The sequence below is a fragment of the Gallus gallus genome, chromosome Z (assembly GCF_016699485.2).
Source record: "Gallus gallus isolate bGalGal1 chromosome Z, bGalGal1.mat.broiler.GRCg7b, whole genome shotgun sequence".
Lineage (NCBI taxonomy): Eukaryota > Metazoa > Chordata > Aves > Galliformes > Phasianidae > Gallus > Gallus gallus.
The window spans coordinates 25,925,095-25,943,915 of NC_052572.1; the positions used below are offsets into that span (position 1 = coordinate 25,925,095).

An 18,821-nucleotide genomic window follows, 5' to 3' on the forward strand; every position below is an offset into this window, starting at 1 on the left:
GTTAAGTACAATAATTGCAGGCACTGGTTCATTAGCAACTGTGATCAACATGGGTTATCAAAAGCATTTTTCATGCATAACAAATACAGCAAATTACCAAAACAATAAAAGAAGTATCTATGATCTACAGCAGGTCTATCTACATGATTTCATATTCAATGAACATAATTAGAAGAAGACTTAATTTTCCACCTTATATTTCCAAGGGAGACCAGAGATACTTTGAGTTTCCTGCAGAAAACTTGTGTCCTGATTGGCAAAATGTCAGGTGAAATAAGTCTATGCAAAGCAGAAAATGTTATTTTAGATGTGATACACTCCCTTTAGAAATCCTGCTAATTACACACAGACTGTGTAATTACAGATATTCATGAATTATACTTCACTAGAACGACAAAGTGTCAGCATTGGTGAGACATTTAACACACTTAATATTAAATGAACATTACACGAGTACACTTTTAGGACCATAATCAGTTGAACAACGAGTGCAGGGGACATTTAAGGTACACAGTATCAACATAGTTCCATTCTGTCTCCCCAGGATTAAAATAACTCAGTATTTAATGCATTTTCTCATCTCTGGGAGAAGATATCCTGTGACGTTTTCATATTTTCTTTTGACAGGGAAATACTAAGGTTGACACTAGATCTCTATCAGAAGCTTTCACTGTCTTGTACTTTTTCTTTTTTTTCTTTTCCTATGAAGTGCAATTCACATTAAGTATGACACACTTCATTGTCTAAGGGAATTGTCTAAGTGTACACTGTAAGAACGCTTCAATTGTAACCAACTCATCTGCACCTTCTGATAGCTCTAAGGAGAACAAATGCAAAAAAGACATCCTTTCCTAATTTGAGGAAAAAAAGTACTTACCTGTGGAAAACAAGAATAATAAATAATTCTGGGGGAAGTCCTGCCTTTATTGGAATCTGTGGCAAAAAAATCAACAATGACTTGAACATACAATGTCTCCTCATGTAACATTCAGTGCAACCTCTCCTCATGTAACATTCACTGGATGGCTATTGAAATGCTGGCTGCTCACGTGAATATTTAGAAGACTGGATGGTTTCATATTTGCCTTTCATTTCTAATTTGAATAACCACAATAAATGAATGGAATTGAGCTATCCAACATTCCTCTCATCAGAGCAGTTGTATGTCCCTCAACAGCTTTGGTACTGGTCATTTTTAGCCAATGTCTTGACCCATTTTTTTCCCACTACACTGCTGCAAGAATCAGGAAGCAGTCTCTGAACACAGCCCCTTTCATCAATCCTAAATATAACAACAAGACATGGGAACGGTGCAGAAAGTAGTGGGAATCCTCACCCTGCCAGTGTTAATCCTTTTTAATATTCTACTTCACTCCAGAGAGGATTTAATTATTTCATAAATGGCTCTAGGGCCCTTGAATGAGCAAACCTGTGTAACAGAACAGACATCTGTTTGAAAGAGCCCTTGTAATAAATATTGATCTATCGTATCAGTAGATCATTCTGGAAATGCAGCCATCTCTCCTTGCCTAATTAAACTGCGCTAATACAAAAATGTGGGCCAAGCCCATACAGCACAACAGATCTGCCGGAGTGTGAAAATGCCTGGAAGTCATGGGCCTCTTGGAAGATACGTGCTCGAGCCCGCCTGCATGCTAATGAACTCCACCAGATCATAATCCACACAGATGGAATTCAAATTGCCTTCCACAACTCCAGCCCTACCGTCTTCTCATTAACCCTCTGCCATGAGATAAGCAGCCGTGAGGAGGCGGGGATGGCACTGCAGAGGTGACAAAAGGCAAGGACCCCTGCTTGCCACTTCTCTTCCTCCAGGATTTGAAGGCTGTGTCAGTCATTAAGCCAAGCTCTGAGAGGTAATCAAAATGTCATTTATTTCATCCTCCCATGGCATTTTAACCTTACCCAGTAAGCATTTCTGGATTTGGGAGTGGCAAGAATGTTTCAGTAATCAAAGAGTACACATTGCCACGGACACGTGGCACCACTTAAAAGCAGTTCGCTTCCACTTGACAAGAAGCTTTGTTGGCGATGGCAGACAGTATTTCACCATCTTGGATTACACTTTGCACAAACATCCAGCTTCCTACAGGAGTTTAGTTTTAATGGAAGTCGGGTGATTTATTGCCAGCTCCAGCAATGCCAGAACTAGCAAGGATTTTTCTTTCACGTGGTGCCACAGCAACTCAGCAGTACTGCCTTTCATTCTGTGTGCAACCCTGTGATAAAATACAGATCAGCTCTCTACTGCCAGTTCCTTCAAACCATCTATTGATAGTCTCTACATGCTGCAATTATTCAAAAGTACTCCAGTGATACCCTAATAAAAAGCTGGGTAAACATAGAGGGATTCTTTGCTTGTCAATAAAATTACAAAGAACTTACACTTACTAGGAGCAGAATTTGCCAAAGCAATGTAGTAATTGCAATTTAAGACAAACTGATGGCTGTGTTTGTTTTGTAAGTGGTAACAGACACCTGCTCCCTGAAAGCATTCAAAGCCCTGCTGTGTTGCCCACAGCTAAATCAGCTGGGGGAACATGTATAGGATGTCCATCAGTATTTGCATATATTGGAAGGTTTTGCTCATGCAGATGGATGCAGGTGTTCAATTTTATTAAATGGTCTTTTTTTTTTTTTTTTTATTGCTCCGTCACAAAAAAATACAGGACCAAAATCTGAAGGAGTTAAATTGGTGAATGGCTAATCTCAGCTTTTCATCTTTTGTGTTATTTTCAAGGCAAGTTGAGTGATCCCTGTAGTGATTACTTTCTAACATCTGGCTGGTGGCTTATTTGAAGAGAGATGGTGGCCTCATTTTGAATTCTAATGAAGACCATGCCGCATAAATCACCGACATGAGACTCCCTACTGGCACACTTGGCAGAGCAGTCCTTGATGGGAAACTGAAGCAAGACAAAAAGAATTAAGCGTCATTAAATCTCTGCAAGTGAATAATCCAGATCAAGGCTTTTCCGCAACAATTGAGTATCATAGCCTTTATGCTGCGGAGGGACGAAGTTAAGAACTAAGTTCTATATCTCTTAATTTAGGAAATACAGTGTTCTGCAGTCACCTGGGGACGTTTCTGTTCACCCATTCCTGAGAAATGCAAAAATCCCTCACTGGGATTTAACTTGTACGAATGAGTATTTTTAGACAGACAATACTGAAGTGCTTTGTCAAACTACATGCTACTGTATTTCTCTGTTCCTAACAGACAGTCACACCACAGACTGAGACAGAAAAAAACCTGAGATGTACTAAACTTGACAAGTGAGTCAGAGTCTACTTGCCTAGGTCTCAGGTCTGTTATTTCATGTCAAGCTTTAAATTTAGCACCAGAGAGGAGGTATTACTATGTCTTGGTTTGATTATTTTATTTCACTTTCAAAAGAAAGCTCAGGTCCACTGGAAGCAACTTGACAATACATGGAATGCGTCATCTGTAAGGCTAATTTAACAAGTATTTCCTCAGATATATCTGCAGCATGCACGAATTTATGCACAAATACAACCATATGTACTGTGGCCTTGCTTTTTTCCTTACTGGTTGTACAGAGTTAATGCAACGTTAAGCATTTTCATAAATGATCACTACCTGTGGTCTTCACACTGTGAGAGATACCATGCTGACTACAAGGGACCTCAAGTTTGCTGAGCTTGTTTGGCACTGAGGGCCAAGTCCTTCACACTTAACAGATCTCAGTTGTATGAAACTTGAACTCCAAGCAAAATCTCAGAGAAAACAGAAACATATGTATCATATTAGGTACTATGACCTAAAAACTGTAGACAAGTATTCCTACTGAGGTTAGAACACGCTTGCTTGCAGCACTGCAACAAGTATGGGCATTGAGAATGCCATCTACTGGCAAAAAGGCATGACTGAGCATTAATTCCACAATAGGCAATTTCCAAAAAAGGGAAAGGGTAAGGAAACATGATGCAGGTTGCTAGTATGTTTTTTTATTAATTGCTCATTAAGTTGGGTTTTTTTTAATTCCATAGTTGTAACTGCATTATACAACGCTGACTTCTGTGTAGAAAATCTGGTTGAAATGAGTTCTGCACCTGAAGGCTATTATTACAAGTATTATTACAGAAGAAAGGTAATGTTTGAAAACAGCAATTTAAAAGATATGAGAGTATGATAAAATATGAGTAGAGCTGCAAGACCGACCTTTCTTTTACTTTCCTGTGATTCCTCTTATTTCAGAGGATCTCAAAAATGAGTCCCAAGAGCTCTTTTAATATTTGGTTGGAATACTGAGTTCAAGCTTTTCGCTTTAAAATCTGTAACAGTGTCAAACTCAGCAGTGAATCTCTTTGTCATTAGACTGCCAGATCTAGCAACACTAATTCCAAGCTTTACACAGCCAAAGCATGATTTGATAGCAAACATCCCAGCGGAGAATATCTGCTCTATTAACTCCACTTACAAAGCAGTAACTATTGTCATAGTACTATGGCAAGGCAGATCCACTTAATCTACATCTCTGCATTATCCATTTTCCTTCCATCCATCCAGATAAGCTGTCTGTTTTATTCAGTCCACACCTAGCCAACAGCCAACTTACCTAGAACATCCAATGACAAACAGCTGGTCTCACATCAAGATGCTATATCTCTGATGCATCTCTGCAAATAAGCAGCAGATGTGGAGTAGTATGGGAAGTAAAATTTGATGAAGTTTAAAAAGGACTTTGGTCTAAATCTAATCTGATCACTGCCCAGACTAAGAATCCCTGACAGATACAGCAATCTGCTCAAAGGGAAAATCAAAGAAGCTGGAACTGCCAGAAGAAGGCAAAAGTAGAAGGATGAAAAATTACAAAGCATCATTTGTAAGCAGAGAGATTTCTGACCACAGTTTTTTCTAAACTCTTAAAACAAAACAAAACAAAACAAAAAAAAAAAAAAAAAAGGAATGAATTTGTTGCTATCTATGATGTGGCTTCAAGGAGAGAGCAAGCATGGAAGTCCTAGTTCTAGCTATATGCAATTTGCATTTTACCGCCATATCACCTTGACTTACTGTGACACACAGGAAGATGGGAGGAGGAACTGTAGTGGGAAAAGAAAGAAGAGTGAGTGTCATCTAGGGTAAACACTAGTTTCACTGTCACCTTGAAAACATTCGCAAATATCCAAACTCAGCATTTCATTCAAGAAAAGAAGAAGGACATGGGATGCAATTTTTAGAACAAGCTGAAGATATAACACAATGAAACAGGAAAATGGAAAAAAGCTTTGATGCAAATGTCATCAAATATGTCTCTGATCTATACTCTATCTATGCAAAAACTGCCATTGCAGAGGAAAAACTGTCTCTAAAACACAGCAGTAGGGCTCTGCCAACACAGTCCTGTAGCAAAATTGAATAGAGGATGATCCCTCCTGCAGGTCTTCTGAGAGTCTCATCCATCACTGATGTAATCAGTCAGTTCCCAGAGACTGGAGTTTGTGGCTGTGCCCGCACAGCACTGCCCTGTCCTAGCTGGAGGGAACAGTTCACGAGCACCAGGTAAAGCAGCTCTGCAGAACTGCCTTGCACCCCACCACACTTTCACTTCTGACTGTGAAAAAATTATTTTGGAGTGGTCCCTTCTTTTAAAGTCATCTCTGCTTTTTTTCTGACCACAAGTGGAGACAGGAAGGGATAAAGAGTTATCATGCCAAATTGAACACTGCTCTAGGCTGGAAACACCAGGTTATGACCTCCCTGGAAATAGCCAGCGCTGTGTTTGTCTCTCAGAGTATCTAGAATGGCCTGAAAAGCATCAGAGGAGGCAGGCAATTTCACAGATGACCAGCTGTCTCCAACAGCAGCAGGAAAAAGCACTCAAGTTTGGAAGAGACTGAAAGTTAGAAAAGCATCGGTTCTGCAAATCAATAACATGCAAAACTGAAAAACAGTGATCTAAAAAATAAATCTCTATATAATGTTTCGTCCAGATTCTATGCAAGAAACCTTTTTTTTTAGCTTGGAATCTGCTGAAACTACACCATTTTTGGTACATATGTCTCTAATGTATGATTGTATTATACTGTTCTATGGACCACAGAGTAAGCGTACAGTTCAAGGAAATCAGAAGGCTTCACATCTCCTCCTTCCCATGATTACCACCAATAAATGGAGGACCCACATCCATTAACAAAGCCCTGTAAATAGGTTTCTTCCCCACTGTAGAAAGGCAATTAGCTCCTCCCAAGAAATTAATACAATCTGATTCTCCTGTTCTACATGAAGGAAGAATGTCACAAAGGTCTCCTTCCACATGGTAATCTCCTACTTGACATGCAATGACATTATCCCACAGAAGCGAGAGACAAATTGTAATTCCTGCTGTAATTATAGGCCTTAGTAGGTATACAGGGTTGTTAGGTGCAGAGCAACTGTTCCTACCAGGAACAGTTGAGTCTCCCAGGGACTCTCCAGGGATACAATTGGTGCAGCCAAACTATGCAGCTTAGACAGTGCTGTGATTAAAGGAGTCCATCCTTACTTTTTAAGAGTCAAATACACCAGCCCCAATTGGATTTCTTTTTGATGACATCTGTGTTTCCATGTATTCTGTTGAAAGATCATCTGTTTTTCATTTGATCCAGCAAATCACGTTGTAGGACACAATAAAAAATAAGCAAAAATTTCAAGCTTTTACATGAATAGTGGATTGAAATGTACGAAAGGCATTCTCTAATGTAATTATTGAAATGTAGAAAAATTAAAACTTACTAACTTGTTAGAAAACGTTAAGTGTACTAATATCTAACTAGCACTGAAAAAGATTTAAATCTTCCAAGTCTAAGGAACTTCCAGAATCTAAGCTTTGCAGCTAGTAATTATAAGTATAAAAAATCTAACAGCACAAGACAATTCTGACTAATGACATTAAATTAATAGCCTGCTACAAGCATTAAATCCTACCAGAGATATTCCTGGGAGCACTGCCTTCTGTATCCATTTGAAGTCCTGTTTATACACAAAATAATTTTGCATTTTGTACTTTTTCTGCTTGCCTAAACTCTATGCACAACCTGGAAGACTGAGAAAACTGCAAGAGATTATGAAATCTGAATGGCCATAACACCCATGACAAGAGGTGCCCTGGTTAGTGGGCACCTCCTTTTAGTGGTGGCTCTTTTTAAGACCCTGTCAGATGGCATCCCACATTTGTTTTCCAGAAGCCCAACAACAGTGCCACCAAAAAACATGACTTGGACATGAAAACATAAAAGCAGTGTTTGTATTTTTTTCCTATTTTAATACTTCTGTAGTCCATCTTGTCTGTCCAGTGTTGCCAGGTCAGTTTTCATGATGCTGATTTCCTCGCACTTGAAGTAATCCAGGAAATGTCATGATGGTCTTTTGAAAGGATTCATACACAAACAAATATTCAAAGACAACCCATTTCTGGAAAAATAGGACAGACTTTAACTAGTCCATCTAGTTGAGAAGGACTTAACTTTCTTCTTAGCAGCCTGTATGGTACTGTGTTCTGGAACTGTGCCTTGAACACTGCTGATAACACACAAATGATTTGGCTGAGGCTGGACAGCACTTGCACAGTGTCAAAGCTTTCTTTTTCCCACTGTGCGCAACAGTGGCTGGGGGGTGGCAAAAACTTTGGAAACAGGGCTGGAACAGCTGACTCTTACTGAGCAAACACGTACTATATAACTCATGCTCTGCAATAGAAGTCGGAGTCAAGAAAGTGGTATAGATTTCAGTTTCCAAGGTGGTCCATTGCTTAAAGACTCGCTGGCCTACGTGGCTTGTGTGTATGCCTATTTGATACCGTGAGTGACTTCCTTCACTTTGCATCTTTTCCTCTCACCACCCTCTTCTTTACCTATTAAGCTGTCTTTATCCAAATCCATGAGTTTTATTGCTTTTGCTCTTTCTGGTCTCTTCTGGGAGGGGCACGGATGGAGAGGGCAAGTGAGCAGCTGTGGGTGCTTGGCTGCTGGCCGGATCAACCCACCACAAACAGCTCATAAGAGCTAGCAGAGCTTTATTTGTGCCCCCAGACGGAGGAGCCAAAGCTGGGACCAATCTTCTTTGTCATAACATTGGAACAACTTCCAGAGGGGACTTAAATTCCAGCTGGAAGTCTCTGTAGCACATTAGTGTCACTCAGAGATCACAAAGCCTGAGATTATGCCACTAAGAATATGGTTTGCCTCCTTGGAAGGATTTTTGCTTTGTTGGATTTTTGTTTGTTTTGTTTTGTTATTAAATAATACTCTATGCTTCCCACTTACAGTTACAGGGAAGACAGACTGACAGACACAAGAGAATGACTCAGCTGACCATTACAGAGAAGCTCTCAACTACCAAAGCATATAAAGTCGCTGCATCAAAAGAATACTGAAATCCACATCAATTCACTTCTACAAGCAGTGCGTGGTTATTATGTTTATTATTTTTTAACTTAATTTGCCTTATATCAGCAACTAGATTTGAATTATAAAAGACATACTCCAACCAGCAAAATATGCAGGAATCAGAAGAATCATGTCCTCACTTGCATGCGAGTCTACGTTGCACACAGGGAACCCACACACAGCCTGTGAGCACAGAACATCAGAAATATGGACTTCTCAGCTTGACTCCAGAAACAGTTTGCAACCAGTACCCACCATATCTTTGATGGAAACATAGAAGAGTTTGTGCAAATACATGGCTGCTACAGAAATACCCACCTTTCTATTTATGACTTTTACCATCTAACGCACGTATTATCTCCATTTAACCACACGGACTGTGGGGTACTGGGGACTGCTCCTGACTGACTACAGGCAGGAGGAGCACCTGGACCTGTGGCCAGCAGTAAGGCATCTCTTGCCACGATTTCTGCCTTTGTCTCTACAGGGTAAGTTAGGGGTGGAGCTCTTCATGCAGTATCCCACTGCAGTACTTCTCATGCAAGAATGGGCAAGAGGGACTGATAATGTGCTCCCCATTCCACCAAGCATGGAGACAAGGAGTCTCTGAACTCTTCTTCCCAGTGCGGGCTGGGTTTAGTCTTACCGAAGAACACAGCGGCAAGGAACTCACTGAATATAAAGGACAGTTTTAATCTGACAATAAGCAGAAGTTAATATTTGCCTTTTCTCCAATTTTATGACACACAATTTGGTTGTTGTTTGACCAAAAAAAAAAACAAACAGGAAGCATGGATCAAAATTTTCCCCCCATGATAAAGTCCAATTAGAAACATTTCATAATTCTCTTAAGTGATTGATAAGCAGTTCTCAAAAACTAATAGAAAATGCAGGCAATTATCAATTAAGAGAAACAGATATTGTGAAAAAAAAAGTTACCTGTGACAACCAGAAAACAGATGAAAAACATTGCAGTGATGCTTTGATTACACGTTTATTTTAAATCCATGATGGAAGGGATGAAAAGTAGTTCATCTGTAAATAAGACTTAGCAAGGGTGAAAAAAAAAATAGTTGTTTAAGCCTTCGGTTCTGAAATATCAGATATCCTACACAGATATAACGGTAGCAAAGGAAGACTGAGGAGTTGTAAGGGATAAATAAAGTATAATCCTGTAGGTATTTGTTAAATAACCTGTAACAAAATAACCCTTGAGTACTGAATTAGGTGTGCTGAATTAATTGTCCACTTAAAAAAGAGGAATGGGAACACAAATTTCACAGTAGCATTTCAATTCAAACATTGTTCACCAATAACCTAATCCTGTGCCTCTGCTAGCCACCTCATACAGGTCAAAAACATATTTCCACAAAATATGGGCTAGGCTAACACAGCTGAACTCACTGCAAGTACTTGTGACACAAGGCAGTTAAAAATAAACTCTCAGTCATTTTGCTGATTCACGTTAGCAGCTTAGCATCAGCAGGTACTAGTGTTGTGACACTATAAATGCATGCTCATTTTCTTTGAGATTCTTCCTAAAGAAAAGCAGACGTGGACATTCAGTGGCAGAATGATTGTTGCAGAAGTGCAAGAATTAATTCACTTGGGAGGGGGGAGGGGGGAAGTAAAGAAAAAGACAGAATAACTGAATAACCTATTAGCCCATCCCAGGCATTCTGATTAGTACTAAAAGAGGAAGGTTTTGTCCATTAATGTACCCACGCACAGAAGCAGTTGTGCTGTAAGCCTCTCCTGAGCTAACAAACCCCAGCATTACACACAAAAGAGCTCATGCCACTCTATTGGTTCCCCTGTGCTCCTGCTCCCAGCGTTGCCCTGCACCATTGTGCTGCTGGTAGCAACACCCTGTGGGGACACCAGCCACTGCTGCAGCAGCGTGAGTCAGATCGATTCCCTATTCAAGTCCTATTTCACCTCCATTTTCTTTCTTCCGAGACATAAATACTCTAAAACACAAAACAAGTCTGGTAGCCAGCTAAAATTAACCTCTCTGAGCATACAATGAGCTCAAATGACTCCACTTGATAGCTATTCTAGCTATCACAGCCTTTAATAGCTGCGGCATCATATTTATAGATTGCCCCTGAATATGCCTACTAGACTACTTGAGTTCCTGGTCTGATTTAACTCTGAGGCACTTAGTGGTGCGGCTCAGACACAGCTGAGTTTACCTCCTCTTCTTCTCATCAGTACAGGACTGTACCATTGACGGGACAAAGAGTGGGCACAGACTCAGACTGGTGATCTCTGCCCCTCCGCCTCAGATGAATTAAGCAAAACAGAGATCTGGCCTTGCCATCTTGGCTCTTTTTTTTCGGTTTGTTTCATTGTAATTGACAGGTTCTGCTTAAAAATCTACATTATCTGACTTGATGAATTTTGATTTCCTGTACTTCTTTTTTTTTTTTTAAAGCACCAAAACACTGCAATTTAGGATTTTATCAGCAACTCCATGAGCTCACACAATCTACTAGGCATATATTAACTGATTTGGTAACACCAACGGTACTACAGACTGTTTTGGTAAACAGTAGAGCTGTAGGTTTCAATGACCAAAGCCCTCCTGATCCAAAACCACAGGACACTAATAATCCTTAACTGTAACTTCTGAAATGGTAACTTCCAGAATGATGGATGTTAGGCATCTGAGGTCAATGACAATTTCAGAGAACGAGGGCCTTCCTCGAGAAGCCCAGAGGAGATAAGCCCACAGCCACAGCTGGTGCAGGAGGATGCTGCTGGGACACCAAACACCTCTTGCACTTAGGCAGGTTCCTCCATGGCCACAGGAAGGCTGCTGAAAATCAAGGTAAGGAAGGTATGGAAGGACTTGCTTAAATCAGTGCAGTGACCACATGTTGACTAGTGGGCACCAGGAGACCTGATGCCTCTTGGACTCTATTTTCCATAGATGACTGTTCCTCATGAAATTTTAGAAGTATAAAATAGCCATAGAGCACTGCTTGAGTAATAATTCTTCCCAGAGAACAAAGTTAAGGGTGGCTAGGTACTGATCAGCTATCTAAATAAAAATTACGTTATCTAGACAAGGGTTTGCATACACACCAACGCAACTGCTAAACTCCCAGGTGGAAGAAGTGGGACAAAATGGCAGGTGTGAGTGTCTTGTGGAAAGCCCTCAATGGTTTCACCCCTAAGGAAAATCTACTTACTCAGTCTTTTGTGAAGCAGGATATTCAGCTTTATGCAGCTGAAACATATATACATACATTAATTGAGAAAGGATTGTTAGCAACAGCTGCAGTTTAAACAATCTCCATTTGCTCTGCCTCCTTACCAGATACACGGTTCCTTTTCCAGCATGTACATGTTGCAATACATTGTTTGAATTTTTTGTCCTTGTGAAGTTAACATAAGATGGAAGTCATTGCCAGTACGTGACAGAGAAAACAGAGGCAAACGCCCATTTTAAGTCATGTTGCTTGTTGTCTTGGCAACCAGTTAATAAGTGCCGTTACTCATTTCACACCAGCACCTGACAACATCTCTGCAGATTTGGTATTATTAAGGAGAGTGCAAACTCAGCCGCTTTACAAGGTATCAGAGAAGATCTCACTAGCATTTCCATCCTGAATTCAATTTTCCAGGGAATCATAAATCATCCATACATTGTTCAGAAGCTGAATATAGGATACATGAATACCACCGTGACAATCCGTTCCCTTGGTAAGAGCACAGAAAGTGTTCAGATTCAGTCATGCTTGATTCTATATCAATATGTACATGGCTACTTACTGCAAACAAGGATTACCCCTCAAATTCCTCAAGAAAAAACACATGAATTATTGTTCTGACTAACATCTTCTCTCACATGTCTTTCTTTCAGCACTGCAGGCATATGGTACAGGGGCAAGGTTGGCCCCATTTCCTCCAAGCATCGTCTTGGAGAACAAGTCATACTGTTCATATTTCTGCTGTGTGTATCCTTGAGCTGATTTGAGAAGCATACAAGCATGCACTGAGCCAGCACAGCAATTATCATAATTAAACATGATAATCAAACAGGCTTCAGTCAGTACTCAGACCTCTCTGTACTAAGAGCTGTGCAGACTCACTAAATAACTCTACTGCTCCTCAAGAGTAAACTGTCCCTATGTTTGAGTCATACAAAGAGTCCAGTCTCAATAGACTGAAAAAAAGGTCTGTTTAATTACATCCCATATGACATGCCACACACTATCCCATCACCTGGGATGAATTCCTTGGACAAGAAGTCACCTAGTTACCCAGAGCCCAGTGAATTTCTGAATATGAGACCACAGTGTGATATGTACCCACAGTAATCTCTTTAACATACTTAGTGTGTGTTGCCAGTTTCACATGTTGAGCACTCACCAATTCAACAACCGGGCACTGTAACAGAAAATGTTTTGAAATTTTATCAGCATAAGGCAACAAAAAATCCCACTCTCCTTACTATCTATCAGTCTTGAGAACTCAATGGAGCCTTAGGCAGATTCAACATAAAAGAACCAGAGAGAGAGAGGCTCAAATCTTGTCCTCTAATCTGTGCCATGGGACTCAAAAAGTGCCGGTGGGCTTCCACACAATCTGAGAGAAGAAACTGGTAAAGAGGGTTAGTTTTATTCCTGGATGTTTCTCTTTTTTCCAGGTTTAAAGCTCTCTCAATACTCTTTCAATGTAGATTTTGGCAGCTTATTGTTTAAAGACTGTGCAGTGCTGAAAAACACATTCATTACTGCTTGTCATAGAGCTGTTGATGAATTCCAGTCACATGCAATTAAGCTGTAATTCAACACAATGACAGACAAAACAGACAAGTCTAGACAAACAAGAAAAAAAACAATGAAATATATGATTCCTAGAGAAAAATTCCTAGAAGACTCTATAGTATTGGTTGAAATTGAATTCAAATTTGAATTGAAAAAAAAAGAGGTTCATAATGTTCTTTAATTTATTATATGAAACCACAGTATTTAACCATGTGAAATTAGCTTTATTTTAATTCATTGGGTGCTATCAAGAAGCAACATCTTAATGAGACAGCAAAAAACATTAAATACGTTGGAGTAATTCAGTCCTGAGTATTGTTTTACCTGTTGTGTTTTTGAACCAGGTGATAAACTACAGAGGTACATCTTTGTCTTGAATCTGGCTCAATAGATATGGAGAAAAAAATTGCTATATTTGCTATATATATTGCTGCAAGAGGAAGAACTCATTACATGAGATGTTTTGGTATTTTATTTAAATCCATCAGGTCAGTGCTATCATGCTAGCAAGCTATCAGGATCTCTTCATCAACTGTGCACAGCAAAAGACCCTATGCATGTGAAGTGGCGGTATGACACAGCATTTCAGAGCCCTTTTCACCATGGTCCTGAAGCCAGAGTTTAGAACATTTCTCAGTTCTCTGTTGTACTTGTCAATGATGTGCTCATGATCACAGTGTTTTCAGCGATGAAAGCAAGCTATACTCTTTTGAGAAGTGTATACATTTTTATATGGAGGCCAAGATTAATTACGCATGTGCACAATTAGCATTTGTGTTAAAGTAAGGAGATGGTTAAAAAGAAGAGATAAAGAAAAACTTACCAAACTGGACTCCCATGTAACCAGAGCAAAATTGAATTTTACACTTCACAAAATTACTGGGGGAAAGGGGAGGCAATTTGGTGGTGTTTGTTTCATTTGGTTGTTGTTTTTTTAAACCTGTGTGAATCTCCTAAAGAAAGGACAGGCTTGAAGAAAAGGCAGCAGAAGCATTGACTGAGTTTCACAAGCCCTGCAGTGTGCCAGTTTCCTCACAAAAGCCTATGAAAGTTCCCGTGAGTAAAGGCAGACCCTCCACCCCTTCGCTTTTCATTACAAGAAAAGGTACCAAGCTCTTAAGCCACACTTGCATAGCAGCTGTGATACCATTTCTGGCTCTATCAAACTGTACAGCTAACCTTTCAGGCTATTTTCTGTATGTGTTCTGCCTACCATAGGTTACAGCTTCAATCTCTGGGATTAGATATATAGATTAGTGCAATATACACAAACAGTTCAGTCAAAAACTGAGATTCATTTTACTTTAATGGGGCCCAAAATTAATCATAATGACACATATCAAGCTAACCTAAAAGTCTGATTAGTTTAATGTTTCAGACTTTTCCTTTTGTCGTAACGGTTGAGAAACATATGTAACTTTCAAGAAATATTGGAAACAAAACAAAACAAAACCAAAACAGAACAAAGCATTCATTGTAAAGATTCACAAATGAAAATGGGCCATGGAATACTTTGTCAAACATGCCTAAAAGCTCACCTCGAACTTCAGGAGAGAATCGAGCTGAATGGCGTGACACAAAAAGTTTCAGTTCTTGATCCAAGTTGCATTCAATCAGGTTTGTGTCCCATGATCGGATTCCTAAAATTCAGAATACAAAAACACATCTAGCTTGATATATCAGCACTGGAAAATTTCTTGGTTTACATCCATGTTATTTGCATATTTCTAAATTCCAAAACCAGCCTCTTTCTGTCACACCTCACGGTCATCTTTTGCGAAGTGCGGAGCGCCCAGAAGAAGCACTCTGGACAGGGATCAGTCAGAGGCAAGAGGAAATCTGCCTTTCCAAATGGCAGCAATCCTTTCAAGCCCCTGCTTAATGACTGCTTGTCTCATGTCCCAGTGGCTACATGGTGAGAAGTCACTGATGTCACTGAATTGACTTAAAAATAGCAAAAGACTCATTTACGAAAGTGAAAATGTGAATCACTCAGGCGATACTGTATTTGTCCCCCGGAAAGAAGGACAGCATTGCCTAGCATGTTGTAAGTTAATATTTAAAAACAAAGTACTAAGGCTGCCAACACTACAAAGACATGAAGCTGATTGAGTGGGTTCAGAGGAAGGCTGCAGAGGTGACTGAAGGGGTAGAGCAGCTCTCCTACAAAGACAGGCGGAGGGAACTGGTCTTGTTTGGCTTGGAGAAGACCCGAGGAAATGGCCACAAGTTCTGCCAGAGGAGGTTTAGGTTAGACATAAGGAAAAACTTTTTCTCTCAGAGAGTGGTCAGGCACTGGAATGGCCTGCCCAGGGAGGTGGTGGAGTCGCCGTCCCTGGCAGTGTTCAAGAGGCGTCTGGATGAGGAGCTATGAAATATGGTTTAGTGCTTGTGGTAGCATTGGTGATGTGAGGACGGTTGGACTACATGATCTTGTAGGTCCTTTCCAACCTTGTGATTCTGCGATTCTAAGATTCTGTGGAGACTCCGTTGCAGCTTCTAGTAGTAGAGGGGAACTTAGCAACAAGATGGAGACCAACTTTTTATGCAGTCGGATAGTAATAGGACAAGGGGGAATGGCTTTAAACTAAAAGAGGGGAGATTCAGATTAGACGTTAGGAGGAAATTAAACAACCAGCCACTCAGAGGGTGGTGAGGTGCTGGCACAGCTGCCCAGAGAAGCTGTGGATGTCCCATTCCTGGAGGTGCTCGAGGCCAGGATGGATGGAACTCTGGGCAACCTGAGCTGGTGGTTAACCACTCTGCCCACATCCGGGAAGTGGAACTAGATGATCTTTAAGGCCCTTTCTAACCTAAGTCATTCTATGATTCTACGACTTCCTTATTCAAAAAGCTTTGAAGCATCCAATTTTTCAAATTAAAATTTAAGTGATCTTTTATTTATGAAGTATCAAAACTCTGGTTTTGATATTTAGAAACGCTACACTTGATCTTTTTTCTTTTAGAAAAAATAAACATCACGTCTCTATTCTCTCCTCAGCTACAGAGAAAATGAGACACTTGACACATGATCATAAAAAATGTATTTTGGAATCGTACATTTTAAGGATTGACATTTGATGGGGGAGGAAGGAAGAATCACCGCAACCAAAAGATAAGTTTATTTTCCTACTGTAAGATTTTGATGACTACCTTTAAAAAAAAAAAAAAAAAGTCAAATTAACAGAATACATTTTAATACTTTTCCATAGTTTTCCTGTCAAAAACAGTGAGCAGACAGTTGCACTTCAGGTAGGTCCAGACACTGCTGTAGTTTTGAACACCAACATTATTGTTGTGATTTTTGCGTTTTTTTTTCCTAAGGGATCGTCTGGAGAGTTATACAAATTAGGTAGCAAATGCCAAAGGAACTGTGGATGAGGAAGTATCTGTTGGCTCCTTCCCAGAAGCTTGGCCACGTCTTTGCATGAAGACGTTGGGTTAAACCACTTTGGGGCTTGCGGCCAACTCCTTACACTGGGCGACCAGTACTGGCACTTCTGCTGGTAACTTGATCTGGGCTGCTAACTTTCCTGCCAGCACTGCCTCCTATGCTTTATCTTCTTTTAAGGCAGTAGAAACATCAGGGCTCCCCCTGGCAGATCCCAGGTTGCAGGGCTGAAGGATGAGGAGGAGAAAGAGCAGAGAAACCAGATCTGCTCTGCTGGTCTCCCATTGCAGCTCTGAGGAGGTTCTCCATGCAAATACAGGTATCTGCATTTCAAGAGCTTTTTCAGAGAGAATTCATCGAGCACTTGTTCCTTGTCAGCAGTCCAGTCAAGGTGTGAGCACGTTTGTCTCTGGGATATACTCCCAGTTAGGTAGATGCAATATTAAGCTCTAAAAGATTTGAAAACACAGTTTTCATCTATGTTTCACTACCACTCCGAAGTAAAATAACAGAACTATCATCAATCACCTCCACTTCCTGACTTATACATCATCGTTCAGAGGCATAAGTGGTGACTCTTCTGCAAGCCTCCTTTTTTTCATTTCTCAAAAATCTCTTGGCCATATGGTGCGTTTTCGGGGCGTAGTTTTGGCAAGCAGACACAGCTCAGCAAGTTTTAATATCTTCCAGGTGTTGGAATATTTGAGAGCAAGAAAGTAAATATGATATATTGCTGCACATGTACAGCACAGATGAAATATATGAGTAGTGAACTGATGCTGATCATGAAGTTGGAGTGCACTGAGTGCTGAACCTGAAGAAGCGAGAAGACAACAGCCCAGTGGCCTCCAACAGCAAGCCTGCGTGGGAAGGCTGCAAAGCTTTCTGCGGGTCAGTTAAGCAATATGGACTATGATTCAGCACTGCTGCTAATGACAGAGCCTGCCCACCATCCCAAACCGTTTTTGTTATGAATCCAGATTTGCAGTGGGGTATGATTCTGATTAGGCGTAGTCATACCACTGAGCCCATCAGTGTCCAAAATGCAGTACTCAGTGCAAAATAACTAAAAAGAAAAGCCTTGGCATGCTATCCACAAAGAGGCTGAGGATGAGATTTGGGTAAAATATGCCAGATTTGCAGATGCATGATTCAGCATTTTGGATGCAAAAATTATACAAATGCCTTAAAATGTAGTATAAATGTATTGAGTATGTTATACAACAAAATCAAGCTTGGATACAATGGAAGAAAATCTGGAACAAAAATCCAAGGTCAATCCAGTGATGTGTATTATTATCAGCATGGAAGAAAACTACTGGGAAGATGACTGAGCTGTAGCTATTTCCTTCTTTCTGCAGTCTCTGGAGCACAGCGCCACTAGACACAGGGCTAATCAGACAGCAGACAGGGCACACCCAGCAGCATCTGCCACATCAGTGGAAAGATCCTGAAGCTTTCTCCTTACTCCCCTCTTCTTCTTTACTGGATGATGGTGGGTTGGAGGACTGCCCCCTCAGCAAAATGACATCCCAAATGTGATTACTGAAAATGCAGTTTGCCAAGCAATTCCCACTTCATGATATATTAAGAAATGACTCTGCATTCCACCAGGTTACGTAGCATCACGCCACTGATGTCCTATCAGGAGATGTTTTCGCTGGCATATTGCTCTGCAGTTCACTGCATGAATCCACACTTTTCTCTGGTGGTACTTAGGAGATGCACCAGAGAAGACCTTGAGACACAGTTATCAAGAACCCTAAAACCACTTAAGGCGCTGCTGAGGACAAAGGTTGAGAGAAGCCAGTTTTTCCCGACTACGCTGCACTTTCCAAAGAGAAAGATTAGTCAAGCCCTCAAATAGACAGAGCTTCAGACTCAGAGTGTACTGATCCAGAACAATGCACCCCAAAATCTGACCAAGGTTTTTTTTCCTAGCAGGCAAGATCCCAGTCAGATCATCTGACACTAGGAAGAGTGAGGTGATTTCTCATCCAAAATGATGAATAAAAACGCCTTCCTTGACCTTTAATATCTAAAACTGTAAGCAGGTGTTACGCTTATTGGCCAGAGGTAGCAGCAACAGAGCTATGCAGCAGCAGCTGTACAATAGAAGCTTCAAGAAGCGACTGAAGAACATTTCTTCTGAGGAAGGACAACATCAGATGTCTTTACAGAAGTTTTATCCATTTGCTCTATAAATTGCATCAATTTAATTGAAATTCAGCCAATTCACT

General features: G+C 40.4%; 1 protein-coding gene across 1 annotated transcript in view; it reads right to left on the bottom strand.

Annotated features, from left to right (window-relative positions):
• The window catches only part of MAP1B (microtubule associated protein 1B), a 71,569-nt gene that overhangs the window by 51,143 nt on the left and 1,605 nt on the right, over window positions 1-18,821 (bottom strand). The window contains exon 2 of the mRNA XM_004937371.5: window positions 14,729-14,830. Within this exon, the coding sequence (XP_004937428.4) occupies window positions 14,729-14,830 (102 nt within the window). The remainder of the gene's footprint in view (window positions 1-14,728; window positions 14,831-18,821) is intronic.